The following is a 20,205-nucleotide window of genomic DNA, read 5'->3' as shown; positions in this document are numbered from 1 at the left end:
AAAAGTCCGTCCCTGGAGGCAGTCTGCGTCTGCTCTTCCATCTATGCAATATGAGGCGTCTGGCTACAAGCAGAGCTCTAAAGAGCCAGGCTTTCTGGGAGTTGGAGAGTTTCCCAGATGACGGGATAGATCCCAAAACACAGTTCTGGGTAGTAGTTTTTAGAGAGGTTCTGCCTACTTCTAGCCAGAAGGATTGTATCCTGGGACAATCCCAGAACACGGAGAGCCAGCGTGCGTGGCTCCAGGAGACCCACTTCTCCAGCTGCAGTTTGTTCTGGCACCTATGCACGCTAACCTGTGCAGGGACCAGTGTGAATGAAAAAATAAAACTTTCTACTGGATCAGCCTTAATCGTAGATCAATAGCAGAGTTTTTAGTGTTGTGCAAGGTACTTCCCCATTGGCTAGGGTTCAAGCATACACATCCTAATGCTAGTCTGGGGTAATCAAGACTAGCCCCTTGTCTAACAAACAATTATTTACTGAGTTAGTACAAAATTGTTGCCTTCTTCCCTGGAATCTGAGCATTTCTGTACCAGTTGCTCCTAAGCGCTTCTCTACTATTCCAGGCCACCCTAAGACCAAAGCCTTTATTACTCACGGTGGGACAAATGGGATCTATGAAGCTATTTACCATGGGATTCCCATGGTGGGGATTCCCATGTTCGCTGACCAGCCGGATAACATTGCTCATATGAGGGCAAAAGGGATGGCAGTTGAGCTGGATTTTAACACAATGCAAGCCCAGGATTTAATCGATGCATTGAATACGGTCATTAACAACTCCAGGTGAGTTCAGTCTCTGCCTAATGGGCCAGGGTGGGTGTAGCTGTGTTGGTCCCAGGACACTAAGGAGACAAGGTGGGGTGAGGTAATATCTTTGAAGAGCCTCCTCATCTTTCTACTAATAGGAGATGGTCAGGTTTTTGGAACCCAATGCTGCTGAGGTCAGACACCCAGCTGGCTTCCTCTTTTCTGTGAACTGAGTCACCAAAAATGCTGGACAGTTTGAACATAGAACAAGTGGTAACCTCACAAAGGTTCTTGCATTAAGCATGTGTCTATCTGAACCTGCGGCTGCTCCTGGAAGATCTCTCCTGGAAGGGGTGGACTGGAAATTATTTTCCCTCGCACTCTATTTTGCGATTTCTTTGGGAAAGGCCCTGGAGCAGCCCCTAAGATTGTGTCGTTTTCTGCAAGGCACCTTACATCCACCTAAACTTGTAGTGGAGACCAGCTCAGAGAGCAGGGAGCCTGGTCAGCGATCCCTCTGCTTGCGAGGTGCTCCACATGGTAGCTGTGTTGGGGAAAGTGCTGTTTCAGAGTAACCACAATCTTCTTTCCCCCTATTCCTGCAGCTATAAAGAAAATGCACTGAGGTTATCCGAGATTCACCACGACCAGCCCATGAAGCCTCTGGACCGAGCTGTCTTCTGGATCGAATTTGTCATGCGTCACAAAGGGGCAAAGCACTTGAGACCAGCAGCTCACCAGCTCACCTGGTACCAGTACTACTGCCTGGACGTCCTGGCATTCTTGTTCACCTGTGCAGCAGCTGCCGTTTTCATTGCTGTCAAGTGCTGCTTATTTTGCTATAAGAAGTGTGGCTGGACTATAAAGAAAAAGAAAACCGAGTAGATTTGCTGTTCCCCTGGGCCATGCTCGTCTCTGGCTAGGCCGTGCTTCAGCAAGATACTTCAGCTTGTTAGTGGGCTCATTGATTTAGGCACGTGCTGAAATGCCATGCGTAATAAGGGCCACGTTCTGGTGGCATAGTAGTAGGAAAGCTGTGCACTTAGCATAGGTGCTGTTTACAATAACTTCCTTTTGGCCTGAATAAGAGTGAATCATTAGCTGATACACCAATCAGACTCCTTGGGTGATAATACAGGGACTTGTCAGATGCTAATCATGGCAATGATTTTCAGAATGTAACTTTCAGGAGACTTTATTTTAAAAGGACCAAGCCCACCTCTTTTAGGGCCTTTGCTGTGTCTCCCCTCTGCAGGTATTAAAGTTGATTTGCCCACACTGTGATCTGTGAGAGTGTGTCCTCGCTAAATCATCCAGAACCAAAACGTTAGTGGCTCTGTTGTTACGGCTCCTGGAAGAGCAGACACTGATGAGTTCGGGAGCTCAGATAAGCTGTCAGGTGCTCCTAAAAGATCCCCACCAGACAGACCAAGACTTCTGAAAATAGGAACCTACCGGCAGATGGCTATGTCCATATTTAAGCATCTTAATACATAACGATTTTCAAATGTTCTGAGTATGCAGCCACTCCTTCTGACTTCAATGGGAGCTGCTGAGTGCTCAGCACATTTGAAACTCAGGTTCTTTAGTAACCATGGTGGAGATGAGGCGATTGGATATTCAAAGGCGTTTAAGGTAGTTAGGTGCTCTACTCCCAAACTCCCTTGGCCTCCTTTCAAAGAGCAGAACTTCAGGTGCTGTGTCTGAAAGCCTGAATGGTGGTGTGGTGATATGAAGGCTCCAGTCGGAACCCACCTGCATTATTGCTCATCTGAAATTCTTTCCAAAGTTTAATGAAACTTTGCCATGAGTTTAATTTCTGTGGGTGAAGACATAATTTGATGGCTGAGAATCACAGTGATGGGAAGGCAGTAGGCACCTACTAGCGCATGGCCCAAGAAAGGGGTGTGTTAGAACAGCAGCTTTTCCAGAAGTGGCGTTGAAGGGCAGTCACTATACACAGGGAAGATCACCATCTCTACAATGTACAGTTACCTTCAGACAAAGCAGCTGGAGAAAATTGGTGGTTCTTTTACTGCATATATTTTCTTGCCCCACATGAGCTTAGTTTATTAGCTCTAATTTTTGGAGCTGGCTGTGACAACTCCTAAGCTACGTTTGGTTTGTTTCAACGCTATGTAAACCTGAGCTAGGGAAAGATTGATTTGTTCATAAAAGCTAAAGCTCCCATACTAAACTGAAACTGGGCCACTTAGTGGTGGGGGTGATTTAGGACAAACTAGACTCCAAGTCCATCATATGGTGATTAAAATGCACTCATTTGCATGGTCAGGTTTCTGCTTTACACAGAGTATACAGAAAAATACCTAAATTGGTAGAGGGCTTTAGACACCACAGTTCAGTGATTTATAATTGAGATTCCCCTCATTACTATCAGTCAGTGGGAACTTGATTGAATCCAAAATGGAAACACTGGGTGAGATGCTCAGCTAGTGTAAACTGCCCTATTCTAATCACTTCAGTGAACTAGTTCAGTTCACACCAGCCGAGGCTCAGGCCAATTAGCGTCCCTGGAAGTCTGCATGTTGCCTAGCGTAAGTGCAGAACTCTGTACTAGTTTGTGTTCCCAGTCCTATAGTGAGATGCATGTAGGCTGAATGCAGCCCCTTTGAAGTCAGTGGGAGCTGCATATGGGCCCAGAGGTGTGCCCATACAGGCAGCTGGCATGATCACAGTCTTGATTGTTGACATGTAAAACATTCAAAGACTTGATACGTGAAAGCAATGAGCCAAAGTTAGTTATCTAGACCTGCTTGAAAAGGGGAGAGGTTTTGATCAACTCCAGTCTTACTTTTGCCTTCACAGGGAAAGAAAACTATGACCCCACTCCACCATACCCCATGGCCCTATCCCTACAGGAGGAGCTCTGCATGGGCTAGGGCATCACTTTATTTGAATGTAAAAGGTCATACAAGTTCAAGCTCTTGGGTAATTCCCTGTTCTTTGCACTAGCTGAATGAGCTTCCTTCTGTGTGCTGCTTTAATACCACTAAATCTCCACTGCGTCTAACTAAAATATTTGCTGCCTTGTGGATAGACTGTTCAACTCATTGGGTTGATTAATAAGAACAATTCCTATAATTGAGTGTCACACGGATTAATTCTATTTAACATTTCCTCTACTAAAATATACATGTCAGTTTCAATCGTGTGTCAGGGAATTCAGATGTAGACAGTACTGCAGTAGCCTGCACTGCAATTTGTGGAGATAGACTGCCACCCACAGAGATCACCATGCAGAGTTGGTGCCCTACTCTGACCAGCTTATTTAAAAGTTTGCCTATGCAGGAGCCCTATGCTGTCAGAGGAAGCAGGACAGAGGAAAGACGGCTGAGAACAAGTAGGTGGAGACAAAAGGGCTAGCTTTTTCAGAAAAACTTCTCAAGTTGGGTGCTAGACTCTTCACAAGCATAGCTGCAAATGAAGGAGCTGATTGAACATGTGAAATCTGGCCATAAACCTTCTTGGCTTTTATACTTCAGCATGATGCTGCCTTCTACACCTACCAAACATGGCTATTGCCAGAATTTATTCTTTTTAGGATGCTGTGCTTACAAACACACAATATAATTTGCCAGTTACTGAAGTAGCTTTACAAGCCATGGTACAGGTGACAAATTAAGGTGATGGCAAATTACAGATAGCACTGTATAACAGCTGTAAGACTGTAAACTTGCTGGGATCCACAAGGTCCCTGCCTTCTGAGATGAGACTAATACATTTCAACCCAAACGATAACTCTTAAGTAAAGTAAGAACCGTGAAATGCCTCTAACTGCATGCAAAGAAGGGTGTTTTTTCCAGTGAACTCTCTAGTTGTTTAGCTCTCTGGTTTTTACTACTGCAAGTTTAATTTCAAATCTGTCCTGTTCAAGAGCATTTACCATTGATACAGCAGTCAATGAACTATCCCCTGGTATTTGCTATGGCATGTGTGGGGTGTAATTTTGTTTGGCTTGGGCAAGTGTCCTTACCAGGGGATTGACATGGAGGAGCTGTGGATATCTCTTTCAATAAAGTGGTGTTGAGACTGGTGCAAAGCTAGGACATTAAAACCAGATTGTTTCAAACAAGTGATTCCCCCATAAGTAAGTTATTGAGGGCACAGGGGTTACACAGTGGCCCCACAAAAAAGAAAAGTACATTTTCATCATCAATTGAGTGTTTTCCTCTGGTTTCATCCTCAAACTCCATGGAACTCCTGCAGTGGTTCAGGAAATTGACTATGAACCTACGTTCTCTAATCAATCTTAGTTGTGGTGATGCTGAGCCCCAGCTAAGTCTGTTAAGGACAGCTGTCAGGGTTGAATTTCACCCATTGGAAATATCTTTACTGAGGGGGAAATAGGTCACCTTTGAATACAGAGTCCTGCCTTCCTAGAACTGTCAGCAAACCTGGAAACCTTTAAAATGACAAGCCAAATTACATTTTCAATTGTTTCAATTGTTACCAATTTATTTTTTATATAAAAAATGGTAGCAATGTAGAATACAGCAACATTTCCTGCTTCCACACACGCAAACTGTGAACATTCCAAGCAATGTGTACGTTTTAGAGAGAGGCTAGACAACAGCATTGACCAGAGTGTTACTGAACACAGGAAGATTTTTAAAAAGATTAAAAATTAGATATCAATAGTGTCTTCTTAATATTGCTTTCATTATTGAAGACTGAAAAAAAACCTACAGCAAAGGTTAAAAAACAGAAAAACAAGAGGCTGCTACAACACTGCCATACAGTCAAATCATCATACTTCAATAGTTGCCTACTTGATAGCAGCATTTTTTCCACTGAACCATGTGAAACTACATGTAAGATATAAAAGCAAAACAAAAATTATGGCAGTTATCCATCAGTATTAAAAAAAAATCTAGGCTGAAGTCACTAGAAGTAGATGAACACTTATTGAAAATGAACCAATATCTACATTCTTAACTGTTTCCCATTTTCCAATAAAAATGTCAACTCAAATGTCAACTTTGTGCATTTTTTTTCTTTTGGCTGATTGAGTTTTTCCAGTTCATAGTTTACTGCATGCTTGGAACATAGAGGGTCATTGTAAAACCTACACAACAAACTTTAAGTAGACAGCTGAAAATAAAGTGTACTACTTGTAAACACACAAAAATACAAGCTTTGTTGTTTTGTTTCAAATGACCACGGTTCCAGATGGATTATCTTCTATATCTGCCTCTTTCGCCCCTGTCTCTGTCCCGGTCACAAATTCGCTCTCTCTCCCTTTCCCGGTCCCGCCCCCGGTCTCGGTCTCTTCTGTTGTCTCTGGGACGATCGCGCTCCCTCTCCCGCTCTCTCTCGCGAGGTCTGCTTCTCCGGCCACTGACCACTGCTTGTGTGCGACGCAGAAAGTCATCTACCCTCATATCATAGTCATGCTGTGAAAGAGAAGGATGGTGGTATTTATTTCATTGCCCAGTTTGAGTCCCAGCACTTCACCCATCCACTAGCAGGGCCTTTTGGAAAGCCAAGATGAAAGGCAGCTGATAAGAAGCTTTAGCATAAAGTCCTTCATAGCAGGGGCACAAGAAGTTTCCTCCCTTCTCCAGACTTAACCCCTTCCCACTACTTCCACCGCCTGCAGCAGAGGATGTCATAGAAAGGGGGGCACAAACACCTCATGGCAGGGAGAAGCACTGCCACAAAGCCATCCCCACCAGGATTACTTTCTGAAGAGCTGCCCTGCTCTAGAGTGTCTGCAATAATATTGGTTAAAGCAGCACCATCAGAATGACTCTTATTCCTACGATAGCAACAAGAAAATGATCGGTAGAAATATCAAATAAGCAACAGATACCAAAAAATCCTTTCTGATTTGGACTTAATTTCAACCAGGAAAGTGTATGCATTGACAGCTGGAGGCCTTCCACAAACTCAGGCCAAGAAATGGTGGGATTGGTGCTTCTACATCCCTGAAGGGGATTTTCAAAAGCACCCAAAGCCTTGATTTAGGCACTTCAGTGACCCGATTTTCAAAAGTACATTTAGAAGCCCAGCTATAAGACCAAGATTTTCAGAAATCAGAAAGCTCCTGTATGTTTAAGCTCCTAACACCCCCAAAATTCCCTCCATTCCTACTTCTCCCGGTCTGTATGATTTGCCCCTTCCTTCCTTCCCCCTTGTCTGCACGTACACTTACTACTCGTTTATCTCGGTATCTTGCTTCATGTGGTACAGGGTGATGTCCTGAGTATGGAGGGTGAGCTTGAGGTGGAGGAGCATGGTGCTGATAATAAGGGTGATGTGGAGGCTGTTCCATACCTGGATAGGGTGGCTACAAGGAAATTAGAGGATGTTTGTTGAACACGCCAAGATACAGAGCAAATCACCCTTACAGTTAGGATTACAAGTACAAGTTACCATTTGCTTTGAAGGGAAAAAACTGCAACATTTCAATATGTTCATTTCATTTCAACATCTCAGCAGCAGGTGGGCTGTGGTTTAAAGCATTATCCTGCGTAAGGAGTGTATAGCAGGACACTATGAGTATTCCAACCAGATCATCTACTCACTGAACTCCAGCTCTCAGTACTTAAACTATATCTAAAAAGCACTTAAAGATACTCATTTCCTTAACTGCCAAAGAGAAATACTGAGAACACTTCTGCTGTCAGTTCACTAAGTGTTATACCGTCTACCTCAATGGTTCCCAACCTGTGGGCCGGGGGCCAAAAGTGGCCCATGAATCCCCTCCTGCTCACTGCAGAAGAAAGCTGCCACCTAAGGATGCAGGTGGCGCGCGTTGCCGCAGGGCTACAAGACCAGTGTAGGCTCCTTGCTGCAGCCAAGGGACAGGAGATCAGCGCTCCCCTTTCCATCTGTAGCAGGGAGCACGGCAAAGTGTTTTGCCTGGCTCCATAGGCGCTGCGGTCCCTACTGGAGCCAGAGGGAGGGGAGCACTGATCTCCTGTCCCCCTAGCTGCAGAAGGGAGCCACTGCCTAGGGACCCAGATGGAGCACATGGGGCTACAGGACACATGCGGTGTTTCTGATGTAGCCAAGGAGACGGGAGATCAGTGAGGAGGCTCCTTTTGTCTGGCTGCATGGGGGGTGGGGAAGAGGAGAGGAAGCTGCTGGCGAAACAGCCAGGACGCACCATGCTTGAGGAGGGGCAGGACTCTCAAAATCAGTGCTTTCTGGTTTGGCCTGCACTTAGCATGTCACCCACCACGACTTAGCTGCCAGGCCACGTGCTGCAGTGTGTAGAGACAGTCACTTATCTACACTTGTGCTTTGTTTGTGAGCGTGTGACATACTGAGAGTAATTTGTAGGTGTAAAATAGTGAATGTAAAAATGAGCACAGCAGCATCAAAATGTTTACTGTAACTATGTAGTGATTTGTAGTCCTTAATGGTGTAAACCTCAATCCATTTTTTATGGGTTGATAGACTGGTGGCCCTTCAGGGTTGTAAAAATGATATTTGTGGCCCTCGAGCCAAAAGGGTTGGGAACCACTGGTCTACCTCATATAGGATAGAGTCATGTAGACAAAAATATCCTGGGCTGAGGGAGATTGTGAGGCCAAAGCACTTGTTGTTCTGCTGAGTTTTATTAGGATATTCACATTCTGAATGAAAGGGCTATTCCATAAGATAAAAACAGGCTGCCAAAAAGCCAGAAGCTAAAGTGATCTTTAAAAAAAATTTAAAAAAAAGCATTTTGGCCAATCTCATCCATGGCCCCTTCCCCAAACCAGCTGCCTCCCCTCTCCTTGTCTTATGGCCACTCCCTGCATCAGACAGGCTGTTCTCCCATAGATAACCACAACAGGGTTTGGCTTGCATGGTGGTTCCAAACTGAGCTGGGTGGGAGGACTGGATTCTAGTGTAAATGGGTATTTAGCCAACCTTTTGATGGGATGGGGTAGGACATGGGTCAGAGGTTTTCTTTCTTTTTTTTTTTTAAAGAGCTATTTCTCTTTGTGCAGTCTGATAGCCCCAATTGTTTGGATATTTTTGGTTCAGCTAAGAGCGAGAAGTCCTGGTGGCATCTTTACTGCTGGCAAGTTATTTGATAATTCCCAATTACTAAGAGTCATGGCAGAGATACTTGCATATTTATAGTATGGTTATTGAGAAATAACCACTTAGTGATTATCCAAATCAAGACACAGCCAGAATGCTGGGAATTGGATAACTGAGAATAACTAGTTATTCCTCAGTAATTGCACATTATTCCTGCCTTCCAACTGGCAGAGACCCCCACCTCAGTATAAAAGATAGGGGCTCATCCATTATCGTTTACTTTATGTACGAATAATAGTTTGCTGGGTATGTATATTCAACTAAATACACAAAGTAATCAAAAAGTCAGTGCAGTATAGCAGCATACCTAAACAGGACCATGCTGAGTACACTGCAGTGCTTCTCTGCTAATGCCAGACAACTCTTGCACAGTACCAGAGTGTATCATCTTCCCCATGCAGGCTCCTAGTGCCAGAGTCCCATAGTGGCCAGCTTCCCTCCTGCTATATTTTGTACTCCCATTCAAATCTGATGGTGATTGGATCCTGAACACAAGGATCCAGCCACCCTTTATAGTGCATTGTAAGGAAAGGTCTGTTGTTTTTTCTGTTTTATGAGAACAGAAATTTCCTCACAACATTTTCATCCATTCAAAGTGAGCTGGATTCCGTGTCCTAGTACATATTAGGCTGTCAAGACAGCTTCCAAGATACAATGTGTTTGATTACTGCTAGGCCAGGTCTACACTATCATTTATGCTGAAAAAACTTATGTCACTCAGGGGTATGAAAAAACACAGTCCTGAGCAACATAAGTTTTGCTGACATAAGTGGCAGTGTGCACAGTACTATGTCGGCAGGAGAGCTGCTCCCACTGACATAGCTACTGGCGCTCACTGAGGTGGTTTTATGATGTTGGTGGGAGAGCTCTCTTCTGTCGGCACAGAATGGCTACATGAGTAATCTTACAGCAGTGCAGTTCCATTGGTACAGCTGTGATGCTGTAAACTCACGAGTGTAGATATGGCCTTAGTGAGAGTGATTACAGTATCTTGACATTACCTAATGTAATTCACCCCACTGGATTTTGTTTTCCTGCAACACTTAATAATCTAGTGTACACATGGCACTTTACTAAACAAAGTACGAGGGCTGAGAGCGGCGCAGGAAAAACAGACACTCCCACAGGGTAACATAGGGGTTATTTTCAATTAAAAAATGAAGCTGAACAAGACACAAACCATTCCTTGCCATGGTGGCGGTGGTCCCATGTTGTGGAATTCCCTCACATAATCATTGTAGGACTAAAATGAAAGAGAACAACATGAACATTTGATAATTACTTTGGAAGTGATGAAAGTTATGTTTAAAACAAATGCATCAACCTACCCCATTTAAAAACACATCTCGGCGAACTCCTGAAAATCGTCTGTTGGGAATAAGATTTGTAAAACTCAATCCAGGCGATTGATATCAACAGGTTACCAGGACATAAAATGAGTAATGTGAACGAACACACCTTACCTGTCTACTTCTTGATACCTGGGATCCTTTATATACCCTGTTCAAACATCAAGCAGTGTTATCAATCAAATTTACCATTTTGCCATAACAATCTTTACAAATTACAGTCATTAGCATCCACCCTTCCACTGCAACAACCTCCCCTGATAGGTATGTTCTTATATGTCCTGCTGGTCTTATCTCATTTCAGAAGTGCTTGCAAAATAATTTCTACTGACTTAACTTTACCCATCAAAGACATGCAGTAATGGCATACAGAAAAGGGCAAAACAATGTTAAAGAAAGGGCAAATGCACTCTTATGGGCTTGCATATAGTACAAAAGAAATTGGGATGGGGATATTTGTGCAGACAAGGACTAGACTGAATTGCTTCGCAATGCTTATGCACTTGAGGAACACTGGCATGTATTGTTTAGCTGGTCAAGATCTCAATCTAATAATGCTCTTGGAAGTTTGACTAATGATGACAGCATACTATTAAAGTAACTTTCATCTTTGAAGAAAGCAGCCTCTGAAGTCTATTAAAACTGGACACTAAAATATAAAGAGGCTTTTAAAGGGTAAGAAATCTACTATGGAAATAATACGGTATTCGCAGAAGTGTACATTCCATTAAGACGTCCTGGACTGAAGTTTGTCCTGTCCTGACACTGCCTTCTCCAGCAGCAAAGGTACACTGGTAATATTATAATTAGTTGCCGCTGCATTTACACTGCTGAAAAAACTGTTTTATGTCTGAAGACCGTAACTTTTCCAGCAGAACCTCCTCCTCAGCCTGCCAAGTGGACCTTTCTTTAAAAAAGCATGAAGCCTCTCTGATCTGCTTTAGATCCCGTCTTTAGAATTTTCTCTGAAAACACAATGGGAACTTCTAGTATCATCCCACACAAGACTTGCTCAGAGTTGTGAATCCCAGTTAAGTTTACAAAAAAGGTACAAAAAGTCCTCAACTCATTGCAAATAAATGCTTGTCAACCACCAATTTAAATTTGATACCAATATAGAGATTATGGAAAAAAGTTAATGCAAATCTATCCTGGCCTATTGTTGTAGCTATGTACATTCTGAGTGGTACTTTGATAGGTCTTCTTCACTATTAAGTTTCAGGTTACTATTTACAGACTAGGAAAATAGATCATTATAGAAACAAAATACTTCCACCATTTAGGAAGCAATGGATTTGAACTGCCTATTTCAACTACTTGTGTTACCACCTAAGACTACTTAAGAATTTACACTAAATTTAAGGTAGGATTTTCAAAAGTGCTCAGCACTGGCCTAACTCAGCTGCCATTGAAATAAATGGGAATTTTATCATCAACGACATGAGAGCAGAGTTAAGCCAATGCTGAGTGCGTTTGAAAAATCCCACTCTTAAATCCTAGTCATATATTAAAAGCTCATTAGGCCTGTCTGAATTCAAAATTCCATAATAAAAATGCAAATATTTTTACATTTGTGCACATGAGATATTAACCTGGTCTTTGGTGAAACTCAGGGGGATAGTCAATCCTTGGTTTCTTTCTGCTGTTATGAATATCATAATCCTCTGGTCGACGCCTATACAAATTAGATATTAGAGATTAAACAAGACTGTTTGACGCATTCTTTACAGCAGCATACCTCACAGAAAAAAGCATCATGAGCTGGCCAGGATCTCTGTTTAGAGTCATTCTCAACTCAGTCAGCTTTACATATACTTCACATAGTCAACAGTTTATACATTTAAGCTTTAAATTTAATTTCAAATCACCAGAAGCCATACTCTATGCTAGATAAATACACTTGACTGTCACTTTATAGTTATAAATAGACTGTGGCAGTAAGAGAGGAACTTGATCCAACCATACCTTAATATCCAAAGAGAATATTTAACAAGCTGGTCTAAAACAATCTCTCAACTTACGCTTTAACATTATATTTTCCACTTTACATCTTAATTTAACCTAAAAGAATTAGACAAAAGAGACTTAGTAAATCTGATTAATCAGTCAAGTCTACAAATCTAAATATAGATACCACATTTGCAAAGTGTTTTATCCATTTTACATGGACAAACATTTTGCTAAAATTTGTTAGCTACAGGGCAGACAAAACTTTTGTAAAATGAAAGCCTCTTTCTGGGTACATTTTAAAATAAAAGCATGTATGATTTGAATACATGCTTTTTTCCTCCATTAACTATCTAACTTGATTGGGCTGGAGGTATTTTTGGATTGTCACTAACAAAAAAATGCTGTATCTGTTTAATAGTTTAACCTCAGTTCCTTCTAAGGAAGGATTAATTCTAAAAACTTAAGCATCCTAACTGAATAATTAGAGCTTGCTTCTAAAGAAGACTGCTCTGTTGCTGATGTGAAGCGTTAAAAAAGCTCACTCATGCTGGGGGAACCCATTTTAAAAGCAACTCCATTCCAGTTACTGTTTTGAATTAGTTCTCCAACAGTCTATCTCTGGTAACTGGTGCCCCTCCATCAAGAAAATATATAGCATTACAATGGCAAATCACTATTGAATATTAGATTGTTTAAAACATTATGCTAAAAATGAATTTTTCAACAACAGGTATAATTCCTTATGATAAAGAAATCCAATTAAAGTTCCTTTAAATCAGCTAACCATTTTGCAAACGGTACTAGCTGACAATAGCTCTACTAACTGACCTGTTTCCATAACAATAATTTCTCCTCCCCCTTCCCCCTTTCTATTTTTTAAAAGCCCATTTTACCCAGTAACAACTTATTTTTTTAAATGAAAGCAGATCCTTCACCCTCTGAGCAAAAAACCCAAAAAACAAAGCAGTTGCATCTACAGCAAAATCAGATTAAGAAAAATAAAAGCTGGTGTAAAGAATAAACATACCGCTTTCTTGTAGTTTTGAGAGTGCATTTACGACCGGTATAAAATATGATAGTAACAGTTCATATAGTAGTCCAACTACTGACTTTTAGCTGTAAGCGACATACATAAATGGAGGCCCTGGCAGGCTTGAGAAGGTGTGGTGGTGTTATATGTATAGTTTGCAGTCCATTGCAAAACCTTCACTTGTAAATACTTTATTGCACTGGAAACCTCTTAGCTTAACTTCAAAAGCCATCTTGGTGCTCAGTCCTTTAAAGCCAAAAATATGGGGGCGCTGCCAGGTTTCCTCCTACCTACTCGTTACAGTGTCCTTTTTAAGATCAAGGAAATGGGGACTCTTGTTGGATATCTGTACCTACCACAGGATGTTTCCGCAAAGAGGAAACTTAACCAAAGGTTTCAGCCCAAACCATACAGTCTTTAGCAGAAAAAACTTTAGATTTATCTGTAAGCAAAGTGGCTACACACAGGGAAAAGGTGTTTGGTAGAAGGGCTTATATCAGTCCTTTGCAAAGACTTCTCCAATTCTGTAACAAGTTATACCCCCTTTTCCTGGTAAATGCTGTTAAGTTCATAAAGTAGTGATCAATAACCATGTCGATCCTCTAAAAACACTTTAAAGTCCACAGGTACTGCCAACATCTGGAAAGGTTGTATATACAGACACAGCAACAGCCACTCTTTTTGGTTTGTTGCCGGGTCTCCAAGGGCCACTTGATCCCCTTTGGAAAGAACCTACTGTTTTCAGAAGCTCAGCAAGATGTGTGAATTCAGTGGTTACATGTTAGAGAATATTTGGCAATGGGGTTAACACATCACGGTGATACAATTTGAAACAGTCCCAATAATGCTCCTCTTGAATATCAAAACAATTTAAATATTTTATCCTCAAAATGAGGCGGCATCTTCTGCAAAATTATAAGTGATCCTTATAAAAGTCCCATATTTGATAAGGCTTATCCAGAGACACACCTGAAAGAAAAGGCTTTTACAAGATATTAACATATTTTGGCATATAAAGACTTCCTCTTCCTCCATCTAGCCTGCTCATAATAAATCCAAGCTTACCTATGGCTGACATTACATGTTGTGTTATCTGTATAAAAGATCTAGTCTAAACTAGAGAGCTTTATTTATTTAAGAACTATTTTTCTGCAAAAGCAAAGATCCCCATTTTCCTCTTGAAATATGACAGATCGGGGGACAATGTGAAATCCTCAATGAAGCCACAAACTTGTCCATGCAGCTTGATTTGAGGATTTTCTCTCTTCTTTATCGCAGGGAAAGCTTTTGATGAATCACATTCCTCCATCACGTTATTCTGATACATGTGCCTATTATCAGTCCAAAGAACGTTTCTAACCTTCCCACGTCCCGGACTGGTTCTCGACGGGATGGACGTCCTCTTGATCGGGGCTGTGAATGCATTCTTCGCTTGTGCCTCATTTTATGAATGACTTGATACAAGTCAATGCTTTCATCAGGAGGGAATAGGAGACAAAGCTGGGTTCCACATTCAAGCTCAATTTCCTAGAATCAGTTAGAAGTTAAACAGTGATTTACAAGCTGAAAACAGAGAACATCTCACATTAATTACTTCCTCAGGGTTCAGAAACAAAAAACACACTTTGAAGAGGAGGTTTCAATCTCACAAAAAACCGAGAGCACAGTACAGTTATATTAGCTTCAATGCTTTTGGGGACATTTAGCATCATCATAAAACAGTCCTATGCTGGGGATATAGTATCTTCCTAACAGACATTCAGGTCAGTTTCATTATTATTTAAAAGTTGGAGGAGTTTTTTGCAACCATATAAAATTAAGGAAAATAATCACTACCTACCTTAACCAGTTTACAATGGAGTCTGGAATATATGGATGACAATCCCACAAGCATGGTGAAGCAGATTTATTTTCAAGAATTAAATGTTATGCAAACCCAGTGAAAGGGCCACAAGTAGTTTGTGAAACTCAGGTTTAATTTGTGTAACCATTGTAATTATATTTCTAGCTTATAAGGCAATTTGTTACAGCCAACTTAAAGCATACATTTTAATTACACATTACCTGAATGTACTGGAATATTCTCTCCAATGGCTCAGCAATTTCATATAATCATTTTAAAAAAGGGATTGACTGCAATTCTATAGACAGTTAGGTGGACAGAAAATATTTTATTTTAAACATTTCTTTAGCCATTTAAAGGGAAACTGTCGAAGATAATCAGATAAGAGTCCTTTAAACAGTATTAATAAAAAATGTTAAAAAACATACTCTGATTTGCACGGTCCATTTACTTTTTGTAAATTATGAATGTTGAACAGGCAGATGAATATTTAACCACCTCCTCCCTCAAAAAATTATTTAAAAAACAAAAACCTGTAAGAACAATTCATGTTGATTTTGCAAGAGTGTTTTTAAATAAAACCTAAGTTACTGCAGTTGACAGTGTCCATTTAAGTGTGCTCTTGAATATTTGATAGAACTAAGAGCTACCAGCTTGCATTTTACAGCTGTGCATATTATAATGGTAGAATCTGTGCCAGAGGAAACTTAATACATAAGACAAACCCAGTGCAGGGGACAGAACTGAAAGCACCAGAACTCATTCTCAAAAGCACAATACTCTACTACAAACTGCAAGTCATAGTACAATACACACTGATTTTAGCGGACCAGTAAAATGCCTGGACTACCAATAATTGGAATATTGATTATCATGCTTATGGCCAAAAGCAGCTAAATCAGGACTTAGCAGGCCTCTGCAACGGCCTTGGCATATCTAAGCAAAAAGCTGGAGGTGAGGAGATAGACAACTCCACGTCCTTCCTGATAAAATCTCAATTGAAACTGCTGAGATATGTCTTAGAACAGAAAGCTTATCTATATCTGCCTGTTGTCAGGGCCCTCAAAACATGTGGGCTCTGCAAAAACACATCTAACAGTTTAAGAAAACTTCTTGCTTAACTTTTGAAGTTGTTTGCTTAATAAGTTTGTCTATTGACCCATTACTGTTACCCTAACCCAATAAATAAGGGGAGGAAGTATGAGGTAGTTGGATTCATCAGGAACACATCATGGATATAGCCTAGGGCCCCCAATGGTAGCTGAAAGACTGGCCAAATCGGAAAGCTGTCATTGTACCACTCAAAGACCACTCCAAACTTCAGTAATGATTTGATTTTTGCGTTATTTTTATTAACCTGTTGCAGACATGCATAAGTGCTTGAGACTAGAATAAAGTGCAGCTTTAAGTGAAAGCACTCTTGTATTGTACTGTTTGTGCCAGCCATCTATCAGTTGGACGGCCGTGTTTCCATTGATTTATTTCCTGCTTCCACCTCACCAATAGTAAGAGTTGCCAAGGGCTTTGGGTTTTAAGAACCATAGTAACAGTACTACAAACTTTACATAAAATCTATTACACTGCAACTCTGAAATGTTACAAAGTCTGCTAGTACCAATTGCTGTTAGTCATGTTATAACCACACAAAAATTGCTGATAATTTATTAATTGATTTGCTTATCTGAACTGTTACAACTTACTTTTGCAATGCTGCTCCCTTCTCCAGTACTATGAGAAATCAACTTTACCCCATATATGCCCTTGTTAATGAAAGCTGTACCGCAAAAGTTGAATAATTATAAGAGTTTAAAAGTTCTCACACCTGAAGTAAGTTTATCTAGTCATTTCTTTTGTTTCACTTTAGTACTAAAGGCATTGATTAAAAAAATTGACAAACCTGTCCGTCACGTCCAATCTTTACTGGTTTATGTTCATTCCAAGGATTGGTCAAGTGAGCAGATTTAGTGAAGGGTAATTCACGCCTAAATATGCAAGTGGTATAATTTATAGTTATTTTGTCTATTAGTTAAAAAAAATGCATACAACAGGACATTAGGTATTGTATAATCCCATTAATTTGCACCATGACACGATCCTTTGTGAATTACTGATTGAAGAATCCATGCCTTTAGACAGCTGTAATTCAATATTATGTAGTTCAGAATATACTAGTCTATTTTATACAAAATAATTAATCTTAGCACTGAGATTTCTCACTACAGTACTATCCCATTTAACCTCTGAGGTTAAAAGAACATGTACTAATATATCTAGAGCAAGGTTTTATTGTTTGGCTAAGACTGCATTACCGTTCAGTGTGCCAACTTTGACATACTGCTACCTAAAATGCTAACATATATAAATCTGGTAGTTTCCGAGTTCTGGTGGGTACAATTCTCTCTCTAGTTTTGTCTGAGCCAAGTGGGAGTAGCATTACACCTTTGAGGATGAGTTAGATTAGTGAACAACCACTGGAGGAGATATTTCCTACAAGAGCTCCGTGAACTTGATGGTCTGGCTTGCTAATATTTGTTTTATGATCTTGTAGCAGGGGCATCCTGTCAGTTTACTTAGTGTTTTACATCAAATATGCATAATTTATTCCATTCAGAAAGGAACATCTATTCCTCCTAACCTGGCCTTCATTTGAACAAGTTTTGAAGCAGTAGCATCTTGCTTAGCCAGACTCCAAGCTACAAAATACTTCCTCTTTGAGTTTTTATTCTGCTCTCCAGGGCTGTCAGTCCAGAACATTTCAAAGGATCACTTCATTTTATAAAAGGAAGATTTGAAATCAGCTGCAAACAAATGCTTCCAGTTTCAGTTTATTAGGCTACTGAAAAAATGAAGTGCTCAGTTAAAAATCTCTGTATAAAACGTTTAAGACTAGCAAACTAAAAGCATTTGCTATAGCAATCTCACTTATGAGAAGGAGTCCCAAATCCAGCAATAGTAACAATGGGCAGATCTTTCACTGTTTAAGTGAATTACAGTAAGATGGGAATTTTCAAAAGATTTTCAAACAACAAATATAGACAATGAATGGATACATACATTTTCTACTTAGGAATGAAAGTTAGAAATAGTGTTGAGATTGTGTTTCCTACTTACTAGATTTGCCACAATCACATTTTTTTAAAAATGCTACCATTTAAATGAACAGAAATATTTACCTGCAAATCCAGTCAATTTTAAAGACCCCTCCTAACATTTTTGCATTCATTCCTGCAGGCAGCACCCAGTGTATTGGGGACCCTCCATGATGGGATTCAGATGAGAGCCGTGCAAACCCTAAAGGATTTGAGATACGTTGTAACAGAGGGTAGCAGAACAGCTTCTTAAAAAAACAATGAAAACAAAAAAAACCACACACCACACACAAAATGCTACTTTCATTTACCTTGGAATTTTCCACTTTCTCTCACAGAAAATATTAAGATAACACTTCTTGCTGATTTAAATGCAGCATTAAGCTTCTTCTCATTGACTGGAAGAGTTGACCAAACACCCTACAAGAAGAACAAGGGAAATGTACACAAGTCAGTCACTACAAGAAACTGTTCATCAACTCAATATTTTAAAACAGATTTGGTGCGGGGAGAGGAGAGAGAGGCGGAGGAGAAAAGAGGACAGGCTAGTGATCTGGAATAAAACACTGTGGGGCGGCTGCACTGGAGATCGAGTGGTATTGCCAACCCCACTGTTAATAAAGCATGAGATTAAAAAAAAAAAGTCTCTTTTTTAAGCCAAAGTGTTGGTTCTTTGCCTTCTAGTTTCTGAGCTTTTTGGGTGCAGTGAAGTCACCTTTTCAAGATTTTCTCTGCAACAATGACAGCAAGGAATTTATTCAGTTATTTATAAAGATGAAGAGATCCTCACATAACATGACTCCAGGAGGTGGGCCTTTAAGTTTAACACCAAATATCATGAGACTATGCCTAAAAAAGAAAAAAAAATCACAAGATTGGGCAACACTGGGATGGCAGAGGTGAAGAATATTGTAGAGATGCCACAGTTAGATTCAGGGAGAGAACTCAGGTGCAGAGTGTCTTAAGCTGTTGCTTCAATGACTGGCAGTGAACGTGTTAGATACTAGTCTGTGCGAAAGGCACAGAAGGAAATAGTTACTTTACATATAAAGACTCTATATAAAGTAATAGCACTAAAGAATCTGAGCAGTGAACATGCTGTTGACAGCTCCAACAAAAAGAACATATGCTACTGTGGCTTTATTCCTCTCAGCAGAAAAGCAAAGGGCCTGTTTTTTCAGAAGTGCTCAGCACCCACAGCTGTGACATTCCACAGATCAAGCCCAAAGTTAAAACCCTAATACAAGGGATTTAAATTTAAGCTTCATTTGGTGGGGGTTTTACTTTTTCAATGTATTTTAGCAGGTTTAAAACATTTTTTTTTTAAAGATAGGGCCTCCGCCCCACCCAAATTGGGTAACATATTGTACTGACTTTTTCCTGTATTTCCTTTCCACATTATTGCTAACGCATAACACGTAAAAATACAAACTGCCCAACTGCCCTCTGTGTAAGAGGAAAGGCACCTCCTTCTGCCTAGGAGGGTGATCTGGAGGGCAGGCAATAGGGTGGCCAAAGAGATGCCATCTCCACCTCTTCCCAGACATAGCTCAGGATAGACATGTAATACAGACAGACACTGTACATTTCGGGCCCCCCTCCAACTCAGCCTATCACATGGTGTACTTGCACTCCCACTTTAAAAGAGAAGTGGAAGTCTCAAGGCAGCTGATGGTTTCAGAAGCCACAGCAGTAAAGACCCTATTTCCAAGAATTAGTGATCCTCCAGTCCAGTGCCTTTTCTACAACAGAGCAAATTCTGCCCCTCGATTAAATGGTGAAAGCCCTGCACATGGAACGCCACACAAGTTTCTTTCTGCCAGGAAGCAGTGAGGAGGCCCAAATTTATTTCCCTTCTAAACAGTCTGCTCCCCCCAGCACCCTCATTTAGTTAGGCCACAACCCGCCTGTATTTTAACAGTTTACTCAGTTAAGGGATCAGTTCCCTGGCAAGAAAAGGAGGCTAAACAGAAAGGAAAGGTCAAACTTGGGTGCCTAAAACTAGGTATCTAAATAATACGTGGTCTGATTTCACAGATTCTGAGCACCCCCCACTTACATTAATTTCACTTCGGGCACTATGGTTTTTAAAACCTGATGAAATATCCACATACACTCAAAAGTAAAATAC

General features: G+C 40.7%; 2 protein-coding genes across 11 annotated transcripts in view; one reads left to right on the top strand and one right to left on the bottom strand.

Moving 5' to 3' along the window:
- Positions 1 to 5,207, top strand: part of LOC137158919 (UDP-glucuronosyltransferase 2A2-like) — a 39,039-nt gene extending 33,832 nt beyond the window's left edge. For all 4 annotated transcript variants that reach the window (XM_067556924.1, XM_067556923.1, XM_067556921.1 and 1 more), the window contains 2 exons: positions 569 to 788; positions 1,358 to 5,207. In XM_067556924.1, the coding sequence (XP_067413025.1) occupies positions 569 to 788; positions 1,358 to 1,637 (500 nt within the window). In that variant the 3' untranslated portion in view covers positions 1,638 to 5,207. The remainder of the gene's footprint in view (positions 1 to 568; positions 789 to 1,357) is intronic.
- A 740-nt stretch (positions 5,208 to 5,947) lies between these two features.
- The window catches only part of YTHDC1 (YTH N6-methyladenosine RNA binding protein C1), a 39,487-nt gene continuing 25,229 nt past the window's right edge, over positions 5,948 to 20,205 (bottom strand). For 4 of the 7 annotated variants that reach the window (XM_067556913.1, XM_067556917.1, XM_067556915.1 and 1 more), the window contains 10 exons: positions 18,386 to 18,494; positions 18,159 to 18,276; positions 16,883 to 16,967; positions 14,503 to 14,669; positions 11,755 to 11,837; positions 10,277 to 10,313; positions 10,142 to 10,181; positions 9,994 to 10,056; positions 6,922 to 7,062; positions 5,948 to 6,166 (listed from right to left, as the gene is read on the bottom strand). In XM_067556913.1, the coding sequence (XP_067413014.1) occupies positions 5,948 to 6,166; positions 6,922 to 7,062; positions 9,994 to 10,056; positions 10,142 to 10,181; positions 10,277 to 10,313; positions 11,755 to 11,837; positions 14,503 to 14,669; positions 16,883 to 16,967; positions 18,159 to 18,276; positions 18,386 to 18,494 (1,062 nt within the window). The remainder of the gene's footprint in view (positions 6,167 to 6,921; positions 7,063 to 9,993; positions 10,057 to 10,141; positions 10,182 to 10,276; positions 10,314 to 11,754; positions 11,838 to 14,502; positions 14,670 to 16,882; positions 16,968 to 18,158; positions 18,277 to 18,385; positions 18,495 to 20,205) is intronic. The other 3 variants (XM_067556914.1, XM_067556918.1, XM_067556920.1) reach the window with 1 other exon arrangement.

This window comes from Emydura macquarii, unplaced genomic scaffold (assembly GCF_026122565.2).
Source record: "Emydura macquarii macquarii isolate MOO-44397 ecotype Brisbane River unplaced genomic scaffold, CSIRO-AGI_Emac_v2 contig_1790, whole genome shotgun sequence".
Taxonomy (NCBI): domain Eukaryota; kingdom Metazoa; phylum Chordata; order Testudines; family Chelidae; genus Emydura; species Emydura macquarii.
This window is presented reverse-complemented; position numbering and strand designations above follow the sequence as displayed.